Raw genomic sequence first — 23,960 nt, 5'->3', positions numbered from 1 at the left:
ACCATCAGAACCACTGCATAAATAACAAAAACTAAAACTTCAACAAAAAAAATGTTTAATTACAAACACGAAAATAATAACAGAAATGGAATCCCTTTGAATAAATACCCTTAAATTGACAAAAATGCATCTTTAAATAAAGATTAATACTACAGTAAGATTCTGCACATTCTGTTTTTATGCTGTTATTTTTTACATTCTTAAACATGCTTCCATTATTTTACTAGTCTGCATATTATTTGTTAATACACCATGATGGGATATTGTACAAGCTGCACATGTGTGTGTTTTAACTGCTTTATACGCTTTTTCATATAAATCTATAACTCTGTCTTTGAAATCTTAACCATTGAGTCCTTTGGGTGTTGGATCTCAATTTTAAAAACCGGGCCTGGAACAAAAGCAACAGTAGGCAAGACGGCTGAACATTTTATGAATTTGCAATGTCAAGCACTGAATTCTGTCATTTTTCAAACGTTGTGTAATTCAGCCTGCTTGTTGTGACTTTTTCATTTCCTGTGCTGTTAGCATTTCCATAACATTTGCTGTTTAATCTTAGATTTTTTGTCTCTGATTTCACCATGAAATAAAACAGTTGGCAGCTGGAAACTGTACTTCTGTGTTGAGTAAAATGTTTTATTATTGAAACATTTGAACAATCAATCTTTGATGACTGGGTTGTTGTTATGTGATAATTGAACTTACTTTTTAGTTGATTATCTTTTTAATTTTGCATCTAATCATTTTGTATTTTTATTCCTTACAGGAATACTCCACTTTATATACACACACACACATATTATATATATATAGTCATATAAAAAAGTTTGGGAACTCCTCTTAATTCTTTAGATTTTTGTTTATCATTAGCTGAACTTTCAAAGTAGCAACTTCCTTTTAATATACGACATGCCTTATGGAAGCAGAAGTATTTCAGCAGTGACATTAAGTTTATTGGATTAACAGAAAATATGCAATATGCATCATAACAAAATTAGACAGGTGCATAAATTGGGGCACCCCAACAGAGATATGACATCAATACTTAGTTGAGCCTCCTTTTGCAAATATAACAGCCTCTAGACGCCTCCTATAACCTTTGATGAGTGTCTGGATTCTGGATGGAGGTATTTTTTTGACCATTCTTCCATACAAAATCTCTCCAGTTCAGTTCAATTTGATGGCTGCCGAGCATGGACAGCCTGCTTCAAATCATCCCATAGATTTTCGATGATATTCAAGTCAGGGGACTATGATGGCCATTCCAGAACATTGTACTTCTCCCTCTGCATGAATGCCTTTGTAGATTTTGAACTGTGTTTATGGGTCATTGTCTTGTTGGAATATCCAACCCCTGGTAACTTCAACTTTGTGACTGATGCTTGAACATTATCCTGAAGAATTTCTGATATTGGGCTGAATTCATCCGACCCTCGACTTTAACAAGGGGCCCCAGTCCCTGAACTAGCCACACAGCCACACAGCATGATGGAACCTCCACCAAATTTGACAGTAGGTAGCAGGTGTATTTTCTTGGAATGCGGTGTTCTTCTTCTGCCATGCAAAGCACTTTTTGTTATGACCAAATAACTCCATTTTTGTCTCATCAGTCCAAAGCACTTTGTTCCAAAATGAATCTGGCTTGTCTAAATGAGCATTTGCATACAACAAGCGACTCTGTTTGTGGCGCAAGTGCAGAAAGGGCTTCTTTCTCATCACCCTGCATACAGATGTTCTTTGTGCAAATTATGCTGAATTGTAGAACAATGTACAGATACACCATCTGCAGCAAGATGTTCTTGCAGGTCTTTGGAGGTGATCTGTGGGTTGTCTGTAACCATTCTCACAATCCTGCGCATATGCCGCTCCTGTATTTTACTTGGCCTGCCAGACCTGCTGGGTTTAACAGCAACTGTGCCTGTGGCCTTCCATTTCCTGATTCCATTCCTTACAGTTGAAACTGACAGTTTAAACCTCTGAGATAGCTTTTTGTAGCCTTCCCCTAAACCAGGAGACTGAACAATCTTTGTTTTCAGATCTTTTGAGAGTTGCTTTGAGGATCCCATACTGTCACTCTTCAGAGGAGAGTCAAAGGGAAGCACAACTTGCAATTGACCACCTTAAATACCTTTATATCTCATGATTGGACACACCTGTCTATGAAGTTCAATGCTTAATGAGCTAATCCAACCAACTTGGTGTTGCAAGTAATCAGCATTGAGCAGTTACATGCATTCAAATCAACAAAATTACAAGGGGGCCCACATTTTTGCACAGCCAGTTTTTCACATTTAATTTAATTTCATACAACTAAATACTGCTTCACTAAAAATCTTTGTTCGGAAAGTAGAGTCAATTATTATGCAGGCTGAGAGGGGTTCCCAAACTTTTTCATATGACTGTATGTTATTTATGTTAATTGTATGTTTTTTTTTCTTCTATTATTGTAAAGCGCGTTGGCCACAGCATTCCTATGTTTTTTAAAATGAGCTATATAAATAAATTCACATTGACTTGCAGTTGCTTACATATACATAAAAAAATTCCAAACTGAATAGAGCTTTGGTTGTTAAAAACACTCATAAGCATCTAGAAATGCACAGGGCTGCTGTTACTAAACATATTGATATGAACAGAGACCCTTCTGTTTGACATGTGAATCAAAAAAGAGATTTGGTTTTGAAATTACAATGGTGGGTTGAATTATAATTCGCACATTGATTATCAATGTAGTAAATACATTCTTACAGGGTTCATGAATGTTAAATGTCCATATTTTTGTGTATGGAAATGAACCAATGCACCACCTAGAATGTGTTGAAAAAGTGAAAAAATCAAATTATCACCATTTGAAGATTTACCCGGACCTGTTAAGAGTTTTGTATTTGGCTTACACTTGCAGCATTTTCTAGTGCTATGAAAAAATTGAAAACTAAGTTTTAAATTACATCATTTGGTGCATAAAGAATAATTCAAGACAATTTCATGTCATATTTTAAAGAACAAGGACAAATTTTTCATTTTTTTTTTTTAGGGAATTTAAGGGATGAAGCCAACTAGTTATTTGTAAGATTGCAGATGACACCACCATCATAGGTGCTGGTTCATGGCTTCATTAAAGCTTTTTAACTTGGAGGAGTTTACAATGAATGCAATGAATTCACAAAACAGATTAGCTTTGCACAGTAAAGGTCTGCAAAGTCAACCCAGCACATCAATAGAGCATAACTGCATTCTGTTCAGGACGTACTGTATATGCTGTATAATTCACTGCAAAGTCATTGTATTAACTCCATTCTTGCAAATAGTACAAAACAATTAGAGCTTGAACAAACTGATTCAGGAACAATTTTATCCTTAAGAGATAAGACTACTTTTTTAAATAATATCTGTTGCATTTATTGTTGCTGAAGATATCAATAATTTGTGCATAGAAAATTGTACTTGATAATTTGAGATATTTCTTTGCAAATTTCAAGTTTACAGTTTATATCAATATTTATTTACACTTTTCCAGATATAGTAAATGTGACGTTGTGGGCTTGCTCCATGATCCTAGTCCCTTCCAGGAGCCTCTTGACCCCAACACTATCAATAACATAACCTGGTGGGTCAGGCAAATGAGGACACACACGATGCAAGGGATTGGTTCACAAGTGCTTTTATTAAATTCTTTGACCATCTAGTGTAGTCAGCTTCCACTAACATTAAACTCACATTATACCCAAACCCATTAAGTGTACAGTTCTGCCTGATTGTGACACAAAACTAAACTCCAGAGTAACTCTTTAACCACACCATAATTACTAAAACTAAAACTGAAACTAATAGATTTAAAAATAAAATAGAAATGTCTTTGTGAAATAAAAACTAAATAAAAACTGAAAATACGGGATTAAGGAAAACTAAAACTAAACTGAATTTCTGAGTAAGATCAGAGAAAAGCCAAGCAAAATGACCCCTTTTATTGGCTAACTAAAAAGATTACAATATGCAAGCTTTCGAGGCAACTCAGGCCCCTTCTTCAGGCAAGATGATGGCACCCTGATGAGGGTGCGAAAACATAGCCACATCACTCCTATCTTGAAAACCCTTCACTGGCTCCCTGTACCAGTTAGAATAGAGTACAAGGTTTCCCTCCTTACCCATCAGTGCTTCTATGGATCTGCTCCCCTGTATTTATGGGAACTCCTTATCCCTCGTACTTCCTCACGCACCATCCGTTCTGTGCATACTAACACTCTTCAAGTTCCCAGAACTAAGCTTAGCAGTATGGGTGATAGGGCCTTTTCTTCGGTGGTGCCGAGGCTGTGGAATTCTCTCCCTGACTACCTGAGAGCCCCACAGTCGACTGATGTTTTTAAATGAAACCTAAAAACCTATCTTTTTAGAAAGACATTTTGTTAAATTATTTTTATAGATTATCTTGTTAATTTATTCTTATTTTGTAGCACTTTGAGATTGTTAAATATAAAGCGCAATATAAATAAAATGTATTATTATTATTATTATTATTAAAAGGTGTCATTGTGCTTGGCTTTTCTCTACATTCATAATGGCTAACATGGTACAACACCTGAGTAAGATCAGAAACAATATAGAAATAAAAACTAATATAAAAAGGCAAAACTATAATAACCTTGCTTCATGCACCCACATTTGTACCTTGGATCCTCGGGGAGGTGTTTTGCCATGCTGGCCCCTCTACACCCAAATGATAAGTGGGAGAACCTGCCTCTAGAGCAGGGGTGGGCAAAGTCATTCCTGGAGGGCCGCGGGTTTTTGTTCCAACCCAGTTGCTTAATTAGAAAACAATCTTTGCCAATAATTATATTTCATGGCTTGTTAGTGCTTTAACTCTGCTATTTCAAGTCATTCTCATATCCTAGATTTTTTTTTCCCATTCTAAGGATATCATCCAAATACTTTGAAGTGTAAAACGGACGGGTAATTCTCAATCCTTCACTTTTTTCTCTACTTTTTCCTTCCAAGTATTTAATTAATCCAAATGGTGCACGATAAATACACACAGGTGTAAAGGGTAACAAGCAAAATGGATAACTGCTGGTTTCTTTTGTTATTTGCATCTTCTTGCTAATAAGGAGACAATTAAAAACCGAGAATGCAGCTGTTTAAGACTTAAATAAGCAATAAGGGTTCAAAATCTTAATGAGGGAGATAATTAAATGAAGCAGAAGTGTTACTAGAGCAATAAGAGCTTCTTATTAAGCAATTGGGTTGGAACAAAAACCTGCAGCCACTGCGGCCCTCCAGGAATGACTTTGCCCAGCCCTGCTCTAGAGTCTCAAAACCTTAGCTTCTTTGTGGGGTCCCTGATCCCTGGCTGGCTGGTTGGTTGGTCACAATACTGCCCTCACGAGTCTTCCCTTTTGCCCACAATTTTTCCTCCCTGTTTCTGTCTTGTGCTCCCCTTTTAAACACTGAGGAGGGCTGCAGGTGCAATCACCTGATTGCTGCCCCGGAATGTTAACGAGACAATCACTTCAGACCAGCTGCAAACACCCACAAGGCAATGCCCACTCAACTTGACTACCTTGCACCAACCCAGAGTTAGGCCGTCTTTTCTACAGATCGCTGGCACCAGTGCCACTCCCCAGCGTGTCACTTGTTTAAAATGCACCAACATGCCATGGTCCTCTTACTACAGTAAAGGTGCTGAAGCCTGAGAATAAAAGCAAAATGAGTACATTACTCTGAAATTAACTTTGAATCAATCACAGTGCTCAGATTAGCTCAACAACACTGGCTGTTGCTTTACATTTGTTTCCTGTTCTGTTAACTGTTTCTCTGGGGGGTATTTTTTGTACATCGCTTAAATCATCTGAGATCAAATGCCTCATCTTGGATGAGTTAATGCCGGTGACACTCATCCGGGATAGGTCGGTTTTTCAAACGCAGCCGTGTAGTAGATTAGTCGAGCTGGATCTAATCATCCGAGATGAATGCGCGCTGAGTGAAAAGCCCATATATATTGAGTCTAGAAAACATGATCAGCAAGTCTTTGATAGGCTGTAACAAAATGATGAAAGAACGGGCGCATTTTTTTCACACAAGCTGTGTGGGTGTGTGTTAGTTAGTTAATTAGTTACTCGAAGGATTTCAAGATTTAATATGCACAAGGGGTAACACTGCAAAAGCAGCCCAAACCAGAAAAGACGGCTGGCAAAAAGTGGCCGACAAATTTAACGCTAAGTAGTGTGCATTGTACTTACTGAATGCCGCGCTTAATTTCCTATGTGTCAGATTAATTATTATTTAATATGTCATAATTCCAGATCAAATGTGAGCACAAGGAGAACATGGGAACAGGTTAAAGTGAAGTACAAGAATATACTTCAAACTGGTAAATATTGGTATATATAACTATTTAAAGACTTGTTGACATAAATAATCCATCCATCCATTTTCCAACCCGCTGAATCCAAACACTGGGTCACGGGGGTCTGCTGGAGCCAATCCCAGCCAACACAGGGCAGGAAACAATCCTGGGCAGGGTGCCAACCCACCGCAGGACACACACAAACACACCCACACACCAAGCACACACTAGGGCCAATTTAGAATCGCCAATCCACCTAACCTGCATGTCTTTGGACTGTGGGAGGAAACCGGAGCGCCCGGAGGAAACCCACGCAGACACGGGGAGAACATGCAAACTCCGCGCAGGGAGGGCCCGGGAATCGAACCCAGGTCCCCAGATCTCCCAACTGCGAGGCAGCAACGCTACCCACTGCGCCACCGTGCCGCCCTGACATAAATAATCATATATAAAAAACATTAATTTTAAAGCTAATAAGAAGGCAGACAAGCAAAAAACAGCTGGAGGTCCACGCGGTCCAGACCTAACCCCTGCAGAAGAGTTGGCTGTCCAGCAAATGCCCATCACCCCGTTTCTGATGGCATTCCAGGGGGAAGCTCCTCCTCAGAACCAGTGGCAGGATGCAGTGGTCACTTTATTTCAGGTAAAGGATGGTCATTGCATATATTTGTCCTCCATGTGTGCCATAGGTAGGTTCCATATAGCCCTCTTTTTTCTTGGGTCAGTTGCAGGGAATGTCATATTCCTTGAACCTGTGCCTGACCAATGAGATATTGATGAAGGTCGAATATTTGATGAAGACACTGTGTCTGATTATTCATCAGGAGGAGAGGTACATTTTCCAAATAATGTTTGATCAAACTCCACTCTGATCAGTCCCATGTGCCCCAATCACATTTGGAAATCCTGGTAATGAGAATGTTAGGCTGATTGAGATTCTTCATGGAACTGTGGGTGTTTGTGCCTGTGTATTACCTACCTGCAATGGCATGTAACGCCTCTTTTATTGTCTGCACACGCAGGTGTCCAGGAAACACTATGAAAACCCGAAGGAAATATTTCAGAGCCAAACAGACTTTACGAATTGCCTGGCAAACTGCACTTTTAGTTAGATTTTCCGCATTGCCTACAGTATATAAAAAAAGTGCCGCTTGTAAAAAACCTCAAAGCAATGCCTACTGTCTGTGTGGTTGTGAGAGCCCGACTTCGAATATAAGCTGCTAATAAATCTTTGAGGTACAATATTCCCCCTCGGCTAAAGCAGTATCTTTCGAAAAGAATTTCCTCCGGGAGCAATAAAGGATCTTGCCGATTGCGCAAACCCCTCTCTATATGAAATTCTCGTCTTATAATTTGCGCACCGATATCAATTGGTCGCTCATTTATGAACGGCGAAGCCATGACTGGATGACTTCCATGCACGGACACTGATTAAGTGTGTGAGCTAATCATTGTTTACGTAGAACGGTTTGAGGATTAGGATGTGTTGCTATGACAACACTTCCAGCAAGAGTTTCGAAAAACCGACAGATCCAGGATCAGGCCAAATCGTCAACAATTACATCCGGCTAAACGACTAATCCATGTACGAAAAATACCTTCCTGTACTTTATCCAACTAGTTTAAACAGTCTTTCTTATGCTGTCTTTTTAAAAATTATAATTTTAATATGTTTTTTTAACAAAAACTGGATTAAACGTGTTTAAAATATATTAATCATGAACAATCTGTTTGTCTTTCTGTAGATGTGCAAGAGAATGGTAGCTTAACCCAGCATTTCTCAACCTTTAAGTATTTGCGACCTGAGTTTTCATAACAGTTTTAATCGCGCCGCTCAATGTTTTTTTGAAAGGAGCCCACTAATACCAATTTGTTCTTTTTTAATTAATGATATATTATAGATGCATATTTTATTATACCTACTTAACTTTGGTCGACATTCATCTAACTCTAGATTTATTTTTCTAGTATCAGAATGTAGTTCAAGTTAATTTTTTTGGTTTCAATAGACGTACAGTATCTTGCAAGAAACCAGTATGACTTTCTAATGAATGTTCCCGAGGCAAGTCACATGGGAGGAGTTTGGGAACGCCAAATACGAACAGTTAGAAGTGTAATGAGTTCTGTCCTGACACAAGCTGCAGGAAGACTAGATGACTCTTCACTGAGGACATTTTTCTATGAAGCCATGTCGATTGTGAATAATCGCCCACTCACTATGAATACAATTAATGATCCTAAGAGTGTTGAGCCTTTAACACCCAATCATTTGCTCACAATGAAGACCTCTGTGCCTCTTCCACCTCCTGGCAAGTTTGTCAGAGAAGATTTGTATGCCAAGAAAAGGTGGTGTAGAGTGCAATACTTGTCAGAGCAGTTCTGGAGCAGATGGTAAAAGGAATACCTGACCAACCTAAGCCTTAGACAACAGTGGCACACACCCAAAAGAAACGTACGAGTTGGGGATGTAGTAATTGCCAAGGAGGACAATATTCCCAGAAATGAGTGGAAACTTGCCAGGGTCATAGAAACAAGTGAAGATGATGATGGCTTAGTACGAAAGGTTAAAATTCAAATAGGACAAAGGGATTTAGGAAAGAAAGGTGAACGTCTGATACAACCATCCTATCTAGAATGACCAGTTCACAAATTAGTTGTATTAGTAGAGAGTGATTCCTAAATTACTATGGTGATAATACTAAAACAGATGTCTTAGACACGTAAATCATGGTATCGTTCGCAAGTTTGAGTCTGAGGTAACATGTAAGATTAATTTTTGACTTAAAAAGGGTAAAAGGAAAATTACAGGATTTATTAAATTCTGTTTAAATATGGATAACATAAATCTTTGTAATTTTGGTGGCAGTGTAGCTGTTGCAAAATATGTGTGTGTATATATATATATATATATATGTAAATCTGATGTTTGAATTTGTAAAATATATTTTGTAAATTATATTGTATATCATAATAGTTGTGGTGCAATCTTATTGTACATAATGTTTACTTTTCTAATTGTAATTTTATTTATTTTATGATCTCAATGTATTTATACATAAGTTTACAAAGTTGGTCTGAACGGAAGGGCGCAGTGGTCACATGATAAGGTTCATTGGTGGAGCGGAAATGCACATAGTGACACGCTTAATGGACGCTGAGCTGTTTAGCTTTAATAAGATAGTAAGAAGTGAAGTATCAGAGAGACTGTAATAGAGACTCCTGAATTTCTGGTCAGAAGGCGCACACGGTATGTTTTAATTTTGTTATCCTGACACCTGTGTAATTCATTAATTGTTTAATTTATTAGCTTTATTTTAGTTTAGTTTTTCATGGTGTTTGAGAGCTGTAAAAAGAGAGAGAGAGTGAGCAAATAAATACTCTTCAAACATCAGTCGGAGCATGGTATCATCTGTACCAGGAGAAAACCTTCGGGAGCAGATACATCAGCCAACTTTTTTCAATCCACTGTCCAGGTACAAGCTCATGTGCTACAGTTCTGAAATAAAAATCATAAATTACATAAGCCATTTGATAAACACAACTGTAATGTCTTTACTATTCCCAGTAATTACCCATCTTTTCATATGCAAGTTCACAACACAAATGTGAGCAATTCTACTGCACAGGCAGGAAAACTCCAATGGAGTGTGAGTCTGCTGTCATAAGCCATAAACACCTGCACAAATGTTCTCAATCACCTTTTGCTTGAGCAGCTCATTGACAAGTCAATTTCCACGAATTCTCAGCTGAGGACTGCACTTCTGAACGTTTCTTAACCTCTGTATTTCCAGGGTGTGATTTCCTATCCAAGGTGCCCAGTTTTCATAAGTGGGCTCTACTGCTCATGGATTCTGGGCCCCAGCCTACAAAACAAGACACTGTACTTCCAGATTATACAATTTCTGGTATCAAATGTGGAACAAAAGACCTGAAATATTAAGGGTGGCATTTGTGCTCACGTCCTGTGAAGCCTCTTGCAGTCGTCGCTAACTGCACCGAATCCCAGAACTCCCTGATGTTGTGCTCTCCTTTGAAGGCTGCAGATGATTCCTTCAAATCATAAACTGTAATACAATACAACAAGAATAATAATGTTTACACAATTAAGGATATTACATTTTTTTGACTAAGGCTTCTCACTGAAATCTCAGAGAATCTCACTTTCATACGTCATTTCATCTAAATAGTGGTGTGAATGAAACTTTTAGGATTTGTCCAGCGTGCTGATCACTCTATTTATTGACACATGGCTCTGAAAACAGCACATTATTGTGATCTCAAAGACTCGACATTAAAAAGCTACAAATCCCTATAAAGTATGGATTCAAACTGAATTTCTGGTAACCTAAATTCTGATAACTTCTTGCTTTTTCATCAGCCATTACTGTGATAGGTGACAGTTTACAACTGAGGTTGATAAATATCTGCGATATGCCAATTTTATTTTATATTTGGAGAGCTGACTGAAAATGGAAACATAAACATTTGGCCTGAAAAAGGAAGAAAACTTAAACTGTGGAAAGATTGTTAACCACATCCTTTCACACAAAGCTGGTAAACCCTGACCACACAACAGAGTCATATTGTCCACTTCGCCACACATAGTAACACAAACTTGAAAAGGGGGGTCTACTGATACAATCCCTCATATTTACAAAGACATCATGACTTACATTTGCTCACTTGGATCTTTAAGGGTCTTTAAGGCCTTAGACCTGTGTGTTTAAATAGAATGGAGCTGACACTCTTTACTTTGTGAGGCTGCCATGCATACGGACAGAAGCCTGACTCACCTGCCCACCATGTCGGAGGCGGACACCGAGCTATCGGCTCAAAGTGATGAAGAAACTGAAACTGTGCGGCCCATTGCACCATCCCTGGTATCGATACTAGTCGTTACACTTCTTACACACTTTGACATGTTGAGACATCGGTATACAGAATAAAAGGAGAGCATTGGATTGTAGGGACATCTTGAAGTGACCTGTCAGTAAACTCAATACACTTGCTCTCTATCACACCTTTCACTGTCAGCAGCCTCACTTTCTTGTTAATAATAATGGTGGTCCTAGTTTTGGATGGTCTGTGCAGTATTCCATTCTGTTTCAAAAGGTAAGAGTCCAGTGGGTTACTCCTTCAGAGACTTTGGTATTGTTAAATCCTTGGGAAGGTTCACATTAAAGATAAATAATCTCCTGTTTCACTTGTGCCTTATGGTAGGACAGCTACCATGTACAGGAGGTGGAACAGAGGATGAGAGGCTGCTAGTTGCTTTCGGAGGGGCTCTGAACACTTCTTTGGCTGTTTGAAATAGGTGACACTTACTTATGAGGACAAGACAAGTTTTGAACAGGGGCAGTGCCACGTGTTAGAAAGTGTATTCTATGTTCCAATAACCCTTCCAAGCTGACTGCTATATTTAAGTTTCGGCTCAAAGACTGAGATAAACATCAGCACATCTAAAGAACCAGAGAGCACATCAACAGAAAAAGGACTTTTTTGCTTCTTGCACTGACCTCTGTCTTCTAAGTCATTCTCTCTTTTTTATCTCACCTAACCATTTGATGACTGCCATCTCTGTCAGTGTGGCTTCCTGGAGACATTCCTGTTGGGCACTGGAGTCACAGTACTGAACTGATTGGATGTGTTCACAGTGGACAGAAAACAACCCACTCTTACAGCTAGCAGATGACACTGGTGACGCTCCTGCAGCTCTCACACTGTCCTCGGTCTGGCACGCTCCTCGTGTTTTCTGCTGAACGTCTTTTCCAACTGCCCAAATGCCATCTTTTTGGTCAATGCAAACACTGGGCAAGTGGCATGTCTCACTTATGTCTGATTTGCATGTGTGCTATGATTCCTCTGAATGTGAATTTTAATGTTTTTAATACATAAGGAAGAGTTACAATGAGGGCACAGAACAATTGTTAATCCGCTTCCTTCTGAGGTTCAGCCACAGTCAATGGGTTTTGTGTCATCAGGATTTGAATGTTGAGAATTTAAGTATTTAACAAAGTCACATCATCAGATAATGGTCTGTGCGCACAAGTAGCAATGATAGTGAGATCTTTTCTGCAATCCAAACTGCAAAAATATATTGGAAAGGCATGGAAACGTAAAATTACAGTCACTACCTCTCCATATAGAAGATGACATATTTTCTAAATTAAGATGAAAAACTTCTACTTACTTGAGGGTGATGTTGTTTTTTAATGTGCCCATCTAAAATGTAGTTGTGCCCGTGCGGAATGTTGTCATGGTCATTTACAATGAGCAAGCCATCTCCATTCTATTTCAGTTAAATGTAAGTGTGTGTGTACTCCTTCTAAACCAACAGCTTAAATGATAAGGTCATGACAAGTGAGCAGGTTCCCAGTCCTGTCACTGCGCCACATCAGACACACACCACACTGATGACTTTGGAGGGCACACTTTACTCCAGTCTGGTGTCAGATGGGCACTCCTAATTCTCTTCATAATTCGACCCCTTGTTTTACTTAATTTAAGGGTGAAAGTTGTGGAAAAATGTTCAAAAAACACACACTAACAAGTGCTAATATGGTGTTACTTAAAAAGTGACATTAACCCATTAATCCATTAACCCTAATACGAAAAATACTGTGACTTTTACCTTTAAACCACAGGATTACGAAGGTCGTATTGTAACTGAAAATGAAAGTTAGCCAGTCAGTCATTTTCCAACCCGCTAACACAGGGTCACGGGGGTCTGCTGGAGCCAATCCCAGCCAGCATAGGGTGCAAGGCAGGAAACAAATCCCGGGCAGGGCGCCAGCCCACCACAGGGCACACAAACACACACACACACACACATCCCAAGGGACAATTTAGGATCGCCAATGCACCTAATCTGCATGTCTTTGGACTGTGGGTGGAAACCGGAGCACCCGGAGGAAACCCACGCAGACACGAGGAGAACATGCAAACTCCACACAGGGAGGACCCAGGAAGGGAACCCAAGTCTCCTACAGCGAGGCAGCAGCGCTACCACTGTGCCACCCGAAAATGAAAGTCGATGTAATTAAAAAAAGCTGCAAGTATGTCACAAAGCAAAAACAAACAAACAAACAAACATACAGTATATTTCACAGACACACGTCGCATTTTATTTTGTTCCCTTTTCGTTCGACTGGAGTTAAATTTTCCAGGTGACAAATATGTTATATATGTGCATTGTGATATTAATTATGCAGCCATGTGCTGTAAGTCTGCTTTTTGTGAGATGAGCTTGACTGCTTTGGTCTGAGAGGTGTAAAAGAAAAGGAGACAATAAAAAAAGGTTTTTAGGGTGTTGCACTTACCAGCTGTCAGCGTCTCTCTCTTAGTCTAGACATAAAAAAATATTCTTTCATGATTCTTTCATGATGTTATCAAGTTCAAAAGTTTCCATCTTATCCAGTAAGAAGAGACAAGTCCACTTATAGACAGACATAAACGGCAATATAGCAATGCCTAGCAAGTGCAATTCAAATCTGGCGAATGACGTATGTCGTAAAATATTAAACTTGAACAGCACAAATCGTACAGTGTCGTAAAAGTCATTACTTAGTAAGTATGGAGCGCATGCGCAAGGCAAATCGGATGGGGACTCGAGTCGTAAAATAAGAAGCGTGGATCGGGCAGAATCGTAGCAGTAACGCGCGGATCGGGAAGTGACGTATTCAGGACAGCGGAGTGGAGCTGCGGAGGTTTGTCAGTAGTAAACTCTCTTGGACTGGCGTGTGAGTAGCTGATATCGTCGCCCACCCGAGTGCGTGAATAGGTAAGTACTTTAAAATATATGAAAATCGTTCAAAAATTATGTCCTTTGTATGCAAAAATATAGATGAAAGTGAACGATCTGCACGCGAATCTTTTGTGTGCTCTGCAGGTTTTTCACGTGTCTCAACATCTTGGTCATGGGTCTGTAGTAGGTGTCCGCACTTACTTAGCGGGGTCGATCATTGAGGGGACACGGGGTTTGCGAGTTTTAGACGTGTAAAGGTCAGTCTTTAATCTCTTTGCGTAGTGTCTGTTTTAATGACGGCTCCCACGCATGCTGATAGTAGTCAATAGACGTCAGTTTGGGATTCTCGGATTGTGTGCTTGTACATTGCGATTGATTAGTTACCAGTTTGTCATGCTGTAAAAATGATAGCATTTTATATTCTAGTTCTAGCGACAGTGAAGCATAAAGTTACGATTCTGTATAAACTATAAACTGACGCCATTTAGGAATGTGCGTGGAGTGACAAGAGTGCGGGGGAAATTTCAAAGTTGCAGTTCACTGATCTCCAATACAGGTTTATTATGTATTGAAGACCCCTTAAAGAATTTCAGTTTGTTCATAAATGGAGTGCGGGTTAACATCGTGGCAGTAGTGAGACAAAACCTCTTGAAAAGCAAATCGCTCTCCACGCTATAAATATCTCCTTAACTAACAAACAAACATACAAAGTCTAGCTTGGAAAACAAAGAGCTACTACTGTCAATACAGGCTTGTGTGTCCATAAAAGTCACTTGATTCCTTCTTTGAAGTCCTCAGCGTTAAGAATGAGTCATCATAAAGATGGTGGCACAGAGTGAGTCATTTCTGTTGCTGAGTCAGCCAGGATGATGTAACTTTCTTTACTGCGCAGTGCACGCGGACGAATTCAGACCGCAATTCAATGCCTGGATCACAGATTTAGTTTTAATTGTACTGTGCTCCTCTTTTCATATTTGCGCATTCTCAAAAATCTCCAGTATTCCTCCTGCTTTTTCCAGTCAGTCTGATCAAACCCGTCCAGCATTAGAATGTCGCCTGAACTGAGAGGTGTAAGCCGTTTCTCCGCAGTATTCAAGTATCACAGTTCCTGAGCTTGCTATATATAACTCGATCACTTACTTTAATCCTCGCTCCTGATCTTCTCCTCTTTCATTTCCAGACGAGCTTTTAACTTTTAATTCTTGCTCCGGATTTTCGCCCTGTCGCCCTTTTCACTTACCGAGTGTTTTATATTCTCTGAACTCCGCTTGTCTAAGAGGCTGTTGAGGCGGGCCGGTGCGCGGGTCTGCATTGACAGCGGCATCTCTTCAGTTTAATTTAACAATTCATTCAGAAATGTTTGGTAACAAGCCAGAGGCCATATCTTACAATTACTAATTAATATCCTGAATGAATTACAATAAAACCATTAATAATTCTAATAATAATTCTACATAAATTTTGAAAAGAGAGCCTCTGTAAAGGCTGCCGCATGGCCGCAGCAGCAGACTGTCTAGTAAGTCCCTAGATGCTGGTATCTGGAGCTGGAATGGTGGTCATGACAGGTCCTGGTCTCTCCTCCCCATGCTGTCTGAGGAAGTGGTTAAGCAGCTCTGTAGGTGAGGAACTGCTGCTCCTGGTACCTGGGCTGGTATTACTGTTTCGTTTAGTAATGTGACGTATACCTTGTCATGCATGGCAGAGGTCTGAGTTGTCCACATAACACTCAATTTCCACTTGTAGGCTGCTTTGGCATCTCTAATGCCCCTCTTCAGGTTTGACCTGGCAGCACTGTACTGCTGTTTGTCACCAGAGTGGAAAGCTTTACTTTGAGCCTTTCCAAGAGTCGTATAACTTTAATCATCCACGGCTTATTGTTGGAGAGCACAGATTTGTTTTGTTATGGTGACATTGTCTGTGCAGCTCTTTATATGAAGCAGTACCTCAGAGGTGTGTATATCAATACTGTCATCTTCAAATATGGCCCAGTCGGTGCTAGTGACGCAGTCCTGGAGCTGCTCAGAAGCCCCCTCTGGCCACCCCTGTAAGTCTCTCACAGTTGGGTTGACCGTGTTGATAAGAGGTCAGTAAACTGGAGCTAAAAACAAAGAGATGTGCTCAGAGTGGCCCAGATGTGGAGAGGTAATGCTTTAAAGCCATGCTTGAGGTTACTGTACATGTGGTCAAGTGTGTTCTTACCTCTCGTGGGTCACTGGACACGTTGGTAGAATTTGGAGAGCACGGCCATTAAATCTGCCTGATTAAAATCATCTGCTATTACAAACACTCCGTCTGGGTGGCCAGTCTGTGGTTTGCTAATGGCTGTTTATAGGAAGCCCAAGGCAATTGTAGTGTTAGCATTTAGAGTTATGTATACCGGGGTGACGATAATAACTGTAAGTTCTCTTGACAAACAGAATGGACGACATTTTATTGACACACAGTCCAAGTCTGGAGAGCAGTATCAGTGGTCTTAGCATTTGTACACCAGTTTTTGTTCATGTATACACAGTCCTCCCCTTTTCTCTTACAGGGTCTCTAGTCCTTTCAGTGGAGTTTCTTAAACTTAGGGTCACGAGTTTACTGCTGTTTGGGTTATTCAGAGTTGTGACTCACCATTGCATTAAATGAAGGAAGAGTCGTGCATGGTGTGTGAAGTGTCTCATGATGGGTGGCTGTGGGTTTCTCTGCCATGACTGTCATTGGCGATTCTCCAAGGGGGGCCCACCTCCATGACTGATGGTCTCATGGACTGGGTCGTGCGGAAAAAAATAAAGTTTAAGAAACGCTGATCTAAGGGATTCGCTCTTGTTTGGCTTGGTAATAATGAACTGCATGTGGTGGACCTTGCACTGCTCGAGTGAATGGTGGATTATCTTTTGATGCTCCTCCTTGTCGGATTTGTTACAATGAAAGTAATCTCCCTCTAGACTTAAGATTTCCTATCAGTATAGGGAAGTGTTGGGGGGTTGTTGTCTGTTATAACAATATATATTTATTTATTGAGCTGCAGACACATCCAGCAGTCTGTCTGTCTATTTGGAACAGAGACTTTGTAGAATTGCTGCCATCCACAGTTCCACACTTTTCACTTTTCTTTAGTAGTGCGAATCGCAAAAATGTCACATAGCATTCAAGATCCACGTCGTCCAGTCATTAGGGGTGGGGGACTGTGACGGTTGGAGAAGGAGTCGGGGTCTGGACCTGGAAATGCAGGAGCCAATCTGATTAAAGATTCATCTGATGACTGTCAGTCCATCTGGCCGTCTGTTTTTCAGATTTACATCATGTAGTTAGTGGCTGCAGGGAGTTTAAAATAATTCAGCTTCACTTAAAAATGTTTAGCACAGAAAGTGAAGTCAGTCATTGCCAGTGAGCAGTAAGCCATGAGACAAGTTCAGAGGAGTTGGCTGAGGTGTGTTTAGTGCTTTGTTGGTGTATTTTAAATGTGTTTTACTTTATTCTCTCTTGTTACAGAGGAACAAACGGGAAGCTTCATAATAAACGTGTAATATGGAGGACACAGTCCCAGTTACCCAGGAGCCTCCTAAGATGGTCTGTAAATGTGAAGAGGTGAGCGATGAGGAGGAAGAGAAGAGTCGCACACGACACATGGGCCTCCATTTCATGACTAACTTGGAGAGAAGTGTGGACATCAAGAAAGAGGACTGTGAATGGGAATATGTGCCCTTTTCTCAGGACTGTCCTACCATCAAGGAGGAGGATTGTAAATGTGAGCCAACATTTGACAGCAGTGACATGCAGGAAACTGAAATAAGAAGTGTGAAAAAAGAAGAAGTCAAATGGGAGTTTGTGTCTCAGCAGGCGAGTTCAGATGTCACAGGATCAGGCCTCACTCTGAAGAGTCCGCACACCCTACAGCGTCACTCTGTCCTCGTGAAGTCGGAGTGTTTGGAATCTGACGTGACCAGGATTAAGAAAGAGTTAAGTTCCTGTCCTTCTGGAGAAGGTAAGAGTCAAATACAAACACCGTGTTAGGCCTGCAGCTTGGGGGAGTTACAGGAATGGTGCTGTCCTGCTTGTTCACTGAGTTTGCATTTAATGAATTCTGTGCTGAAATGTTACAGATTTTTAAACACTTCATAACATAATGGCTTATTTTAAACTAAACAAGTCATGTTTTCCAGTCAGAAAGAGAGGTAAAGGAAATAAGAACAGTGAAGGACAGCAGAAGGACTGATGTTGGACATTATGAGCAAACTGATTATGTGAGCTGAGAGGTTTTATACATTCAGAAAAATTCTGTGGAGCAAATAAATAGAAAAAAACAAAAGTCATATGGCTCTGGTGAAAAACTCGAGTTCAGAGTGGACATCGATATGCCAGTGTGGTACAGAAAAGTTACCGCCAGTCAGATAAAGCAGCGTCGATGGGTACTGTGAAACAGCAGGTGATAAGGAAGAGAGTGGCATAAGATACTAATTTAAAGTTAAAACGCAGGGAAGTGGGCATCACGTGGAAATAGTGTGGATTAACTTATATGGTGGAACTAAGAGTATTACTGTATATACTGTTAATGAGGGAATCCTGCATAGGTCTCCATAAGACACGTGTCTGACTGTTACCCAGAATGATAAGACTGCACTCAGGAATATTACATATAAAATAATAATAATAATATACGTGTCATGAAATGTTGGGGTCCTTCTCTGCCGTATTCTCCCAGCCTCCCTTTACATTTGATCCCATTTTCTGTCCCCCATGTTCTATCATTGCCCTGTACTTTAGTTGTCTCTTGTCACTCGTGTTTGTTGTGTTGTTGCCATCAGGGGTCGTCTCTGTTGAAATGTTTTGTGGTCAGCCATTGCTTTTGAGTTACAGTAGCAGGTTTGGGGCGTAACAAGGCTTGCTGTTGTCCTTTACCTATTAACTTTTATAAGTGTGTCTCATTAGTACATCATTGAAGGTGTTACTTATACAAATCAGTAGTGAACTTCAAAACGCCATAAAAAATAAAAAGAAGACGTCCTCAGTTTGACGTTTGTGCTTCTCTGTGTTTCCTTTGATTACTTCAGTTTCTGTGCAGAGAGATTCTGAGATTCTGCTCTCCATCGAGTTCATCAGATTTGAGTGTTCAGTACATTAAGTTAGTGATCACAGAAGCTGTGTATTTTAATATAAGTACAAAAATGATTTTATAAAATTTAAATGAAATTTGAAGGCAAATAGAAAATATGCTTTATAACAGTGAAATGTTTTTACAAACAATACCATTCCACCCTACTGTATGGTGTATGTGTGGTGTGTGAAGTGTTTCTGTAATTCACTGCACATGCATATCTACACACTCCTCTCTTCCAAGCTCTGTCTTCTGCCTCCCGACTCCGGCTCTCTGAATGGAGTGAGGCAGCCCCTTTTATAATTCACCCAGATGTGCTCCATGTGCTCCCTGACGACCTTCCTGCAGCACTTCCTGGTGTGGTGGAAGAGCTCCAGTCCATGTCTCCAGACGTGTTTACAGACAAAGACAAAGCTGTCACTTCTCCTTTTTAAGCTCTTGCTTGTTCAGTACTCACAACTTGGTGTCTTGAACCCCTTTGCAGACCAGTCTGCTTCTGCTGTAACCTGCTGGAGACATGGACACACTTTTGGCATAACTCATTTAATTACATTTAATGAACAAACATCCACCCATCCATCACTGAACTCTTTTTTTACAAAGTTCCAAAAGCATCAGGCACAAAGCAGAGATCAGTTGTAGACAAACGTTAGTCCGTCCACAGGCCCTCTCATGCACACATCTAGACACTCGTATCAGGTCTGTTTAGAGCCACCAACTCACCTAATCAGCATGTCTTTGTGACAAAGAAGCAAATCACAGACTCAGAAGAGAACCCCATGCAGACACTTTGAGAAGTCAGACAGCAAAACAAAGCAAGCAATGGGAATTTGGGGGATGAGTATGGGGGGGCAGCTCCATATTAAAACATCTCTTTTCTTTAAAGTATGAGTGACTGAGTGTTTACAAGTTGTTGTTTTTTTCTTTTTTTTATATTAAGGATATCAACCATACCATTTTTTTTAAATAGAACAAAAATATTCTTTCATCAGTATAATTATAAAATGGAAGTTGTCATTATGGGATTATTGGGTTTATTTTCAACAGTAGTAAGCTGTGGTACACCAAATGATCATCTCTTTACAGTTCTTATTCTGAGCTTTGTGTATTTACATGGAAATTTGGATCTGTCTGTTTCTGCAGATTTACAAGAAAGTGACACCCTCTCTCCATCATCATCTCCTCTTCACTGCAGACTCTCGCAAGATGAAAACTTGAAGAAGCCGATGTCTGAAGCAGAGACTTTGTTACCAGCCCATAGCAAGAAGCCACATTGCTATTCTAAACGTGGCAGGAAATTTTCTTACCAGAGCACTCTTTTGACCCACACAAAAGTTCACAATGGAGAGAAGCCATATTGCTGTTCTGACTGCAGTAAACAATTCTCTACAAGTAGCTCCCTTATTGCTCACAAACGGATTCACACTGGTGAGAAGCCATATTCCTGTACTGAATGTGGCAAACAGTTCTATAGGAGTTTCCGCCTTCATTCCCATAAAAGAATTCACACTGGAGAGAAGCCATATTGTTGTTCTGACTGTGGTAAACGATTTAGGACCAGTAGTGGTCTTCAAAACCACAGACGGGTTCACACTGGAGAGAAGCCATATTCCTGTACTAAATGTGGCAAACAATTCTCTACAAGTAGCTCCCTTCTTAACCACAGACGGATTCACACTGGAGAGAAGCCATATTCCTGTACTGAATGTGGCAAACATTTCTCTACAAGTAGCTCCCTTCTTACCCACAGACGGATTCACACTGGAGAGAAGCCATATTCCTGTACTGAATGTGGCAAACAGTTCTCCAGGAGTTTCCACCTTCATTCCCATAAAAGAATTCACACAGGAGAGAAGCCATATTGCTGTTCTGACTGTGGTAAACAATTTAGGACCAGTACTCTTCTTCAAAACCACAGACGGGTTCACACTGGAGAGAAGCCATATTCCTGTACTGAATGTGGCAAACAATTCCCTACAAATAGCTCCTTTCTTACCCACAAACGGATTCACACTGGAGAGAAGCCATATTGCTGTTCTGACTGTGGTAAACTATTTTCAACAAACAGCTCTCTTCTAACCCACAGACGGATTCACACTGGTGAAAAGCCATATTACTGTTCAGACTGTGGTAAACAATTCTCTAAAAGTAGCCATCTTAAAAACCATAGACGGATTCACTCTGGTGAGAAGCCATATTGCTGTTCTCAATGTGGTAAACAATTTAGCAACAATGGCAATCTTAAGAGACATATTAGAATCCACAGTGTAGAAAATTAAATACAGAACTAAAGAGCAAAACATGACTGTTCATACTCAGAAATAATTACCACCTAGAAATGGAATAGATTGAAAGTGGAAAATAATCTCTAATAATGAGATACTGGTAAGGACATTTAATGTTGTGAGGAATTAAAGTAAGAGCAAAATGTATGAATTGCACAAGCTACACAATAAACTCAAGAGAACAGTGTCCCAGCTATTCAACAAGTAGACACTAAAAAGATTGAAAATAAATGGAAAGTGCAGCAATTAATGCCCTAAAATGGATACAAATTTTAAATTACAAAAAATAATAATTAGAAAGGCAGAGATACCTCCAACAATACGGACAAATTGAACCTGGAAAACCTTTTCGGACCTCCTGAAGGCAGACGAGAGTAAAGAACTACACAGAAGAGAGAGGTATTACAGAGGATGGTGTTAAACAGCACTGAATACATCTTTATATGTAAGGTAGGCGAGACCGGGTGAACTATAAATCAACTGCCAATCCCAGGGCTTTGGAATGTCAGATTGGGAATAAGAACATTTCCGTAAAATTATCATAAAGAACAAAATTTACTGTGTGCACATTGTAACAAGACAAGACAATGTCAAAGTGATGGAACACCTTGCTGCAAACTTCATATTATTGAGCTAAAATAAAAAAGTATTAAATGCAAATTGAGTCTTACTGAGGCCAGAGTCCTCTCCGGTGACTGACAAAGATGGTGTCTCCTCCAGTTATGACGTGTGCTGGGGGTCTAGATGGTCAGGCCCCAAAAGTGACATTGAAGGAGAGCAGCTGTCAATGTTCCTTTCTGCAGGAGGAAGGAAAGGGAGGCCGTAATCAGACAGCACCAACCCCTGGATCGGAGGAGAATGACCAACACCAAATCCCTTAAACTGTCTCCCAAGTACACACGCAGGACAACATTAATTTACAAGACCGAGATTGATATCCCAAGGTCAAATGATGACAAAAGTTTATTAGGAGAAGAAAGGAGAAATTGGAAAATATCAAGATAAACCATCTAAAATAGGGAACAAATAACTGAGTTTTTGGTTCCGTTTTATGAATAAAAAGTTTCCTTCCTCTTGATGTCCTGTCTATTACCATCACTCCTGTGAGTTAACACAAGACTCTCTGAGGAGGAGGAAAATGTCATGACTGCTGGGTAAAGTTCACTGCTGTCACAGAAAGACAAGACCATTTTGAGAAATGACCCCCTGTGAAAGGCAGCATTGATGTTTTAAATAAAACCAGTGACTTGACAGTTTAAACTGGACTGACAAGTGCCATAATAATGGAGCAGAAGAGGCAAACGGAGAAGAAGAAGAGAGGAAAACTAGTGGTGTTTGTCATGTAAGAAATGTCTCCAAAGGTACTGTGCTCTTAGAGTTCTTCTTGAGTTCCCAGAGTTTGTATTCTAAGAACAGATTGCACTTGTTGTTTTAAAAATAAGTTTGATAATGTTTGAACCCCCCCCCCCCCCCCCCATTCATGTTCTACTGTTGAGCCCCTACCTTTGCCCTATAAAGACCCTGAAGATTTTCTTAGTACACTAAAGTCTCTTGAGCGTCATCCTCAAAGGGAGTAAGACTGAGCGATAGATTTGTCATCTGGAGCTCCTGTACGTAAAGGGAGAATGTGTTTGTATTGTCAAGGCCAATGACTAAGACTATGGAGGAATATCTCCAAGATGATCTCCAAAATGGCTTCATTAGACCTCCAGGAGGCCAGCATGATGTTTTCTTCTTGTTTAAAATATTGTTATTTACATTCTGTGTGTTGATGTTCAGGAATTCAATAAAAAAGTTCAAAACAATCACCCCCCTCCATTGCTTCCATCTTTACTTAGTCGGCTCACCGGCTCCTCAATTCTTTGTAAACGTGATATTTTTACTGTAGTTTGTATAATCTGGTGAATGTAAAGAAACAGAAGAATGGAAGATGACTTTCAGCAGCACCAGTGGACGTTATGAATCCTTTGTGATGGCCTATGGATTGGCCAGTGCACCTGCTGTCCTCTAATCATTAATGAATGACAATGTCAGGGATGTTTCAGGGGTCTTCATGTTGCTGTATATTTATGATATATTTATTTTCTCTCAAGGCACAGATCGGTATGTGAACATGTTTGAAGGTCTTCTCTAGGACTTGTAAAAACAGATTATAAGAGTAGAATTTAGCAGATCATCTCCTCTGGTCTTTGTTCCAGTCCAAAGTTATCTCAGTTTACAATTGTAAAGTCCCAGAGAATTTAAACAAACTTCAGTGATTTGTAGATTTTGGCCTCATAAACACAGAAGGCCAGTTCTCTTAAATCAAATTCTCACCATATTTGTAAGTTTTTAGGCGTTTCTGTCACCTATAAACACAAAGTTCCACAAAGTGTATTGTAAGCTGCAAGAGCAGATAGACTTTAGAACTCACATCACTTTAGAACTCCGTTTTATGTGCTAATTAATACATACCATGATTTGGAAGAACTAACACGGACTTGGAGAAACACCAGACTTGTGTTTGAAGCA

At 40.0% G+C, this 23,960-nt stretch overlaps 1 protein-coding gene across 1 annotated transcript in view; it reads left to right on the top strand.

Annotated features, from left to right (window-relative positions):
- Nucleotides 1–23,418, top strand: part of LOC114663649 (zinc finger protein 729-like) — a 77,667-nt gene extending 54,249 nt beyond the window's left edge. The window contains exons 5-6 of the mRNA XM_051932024.1: nt 17,587–18,054; nt 20,308–23,418. Of these exons, the coding sequence (XP_051787984.1) occupies nt 17,587–18,054; nt 20,308–21,443 (1,604 nt within the window). The 3' untranslated portion in view covers nt 21,444–23,418. The remainder of the gene's footprint in view (nt 1–17,586; nt 18,055–20,307) is intronic.
- Nucleotides 23,419–23,960: the final 542 nt, after the last annotated feature.

This window comes from Erpetoichthys calabaricus, chromosome 1, assembly GCF_900747795.2.
Source record: "Erpetoichthys calabaricus chromosome 1, fErpCal1.3, whole genome shotgun sequence".
Taxonomy (NCBI): Eukaryota; Metazoa; Chordata; class Cladistia; order Polypteriformes; family Polypteridae; genus Erpetoichthys; species Erpetoichthys calabaricus.
Note: the sequence above shows the minus strand (reverse complement) of the source record. Positions and strands in the feature narration are given on the sequence as shown.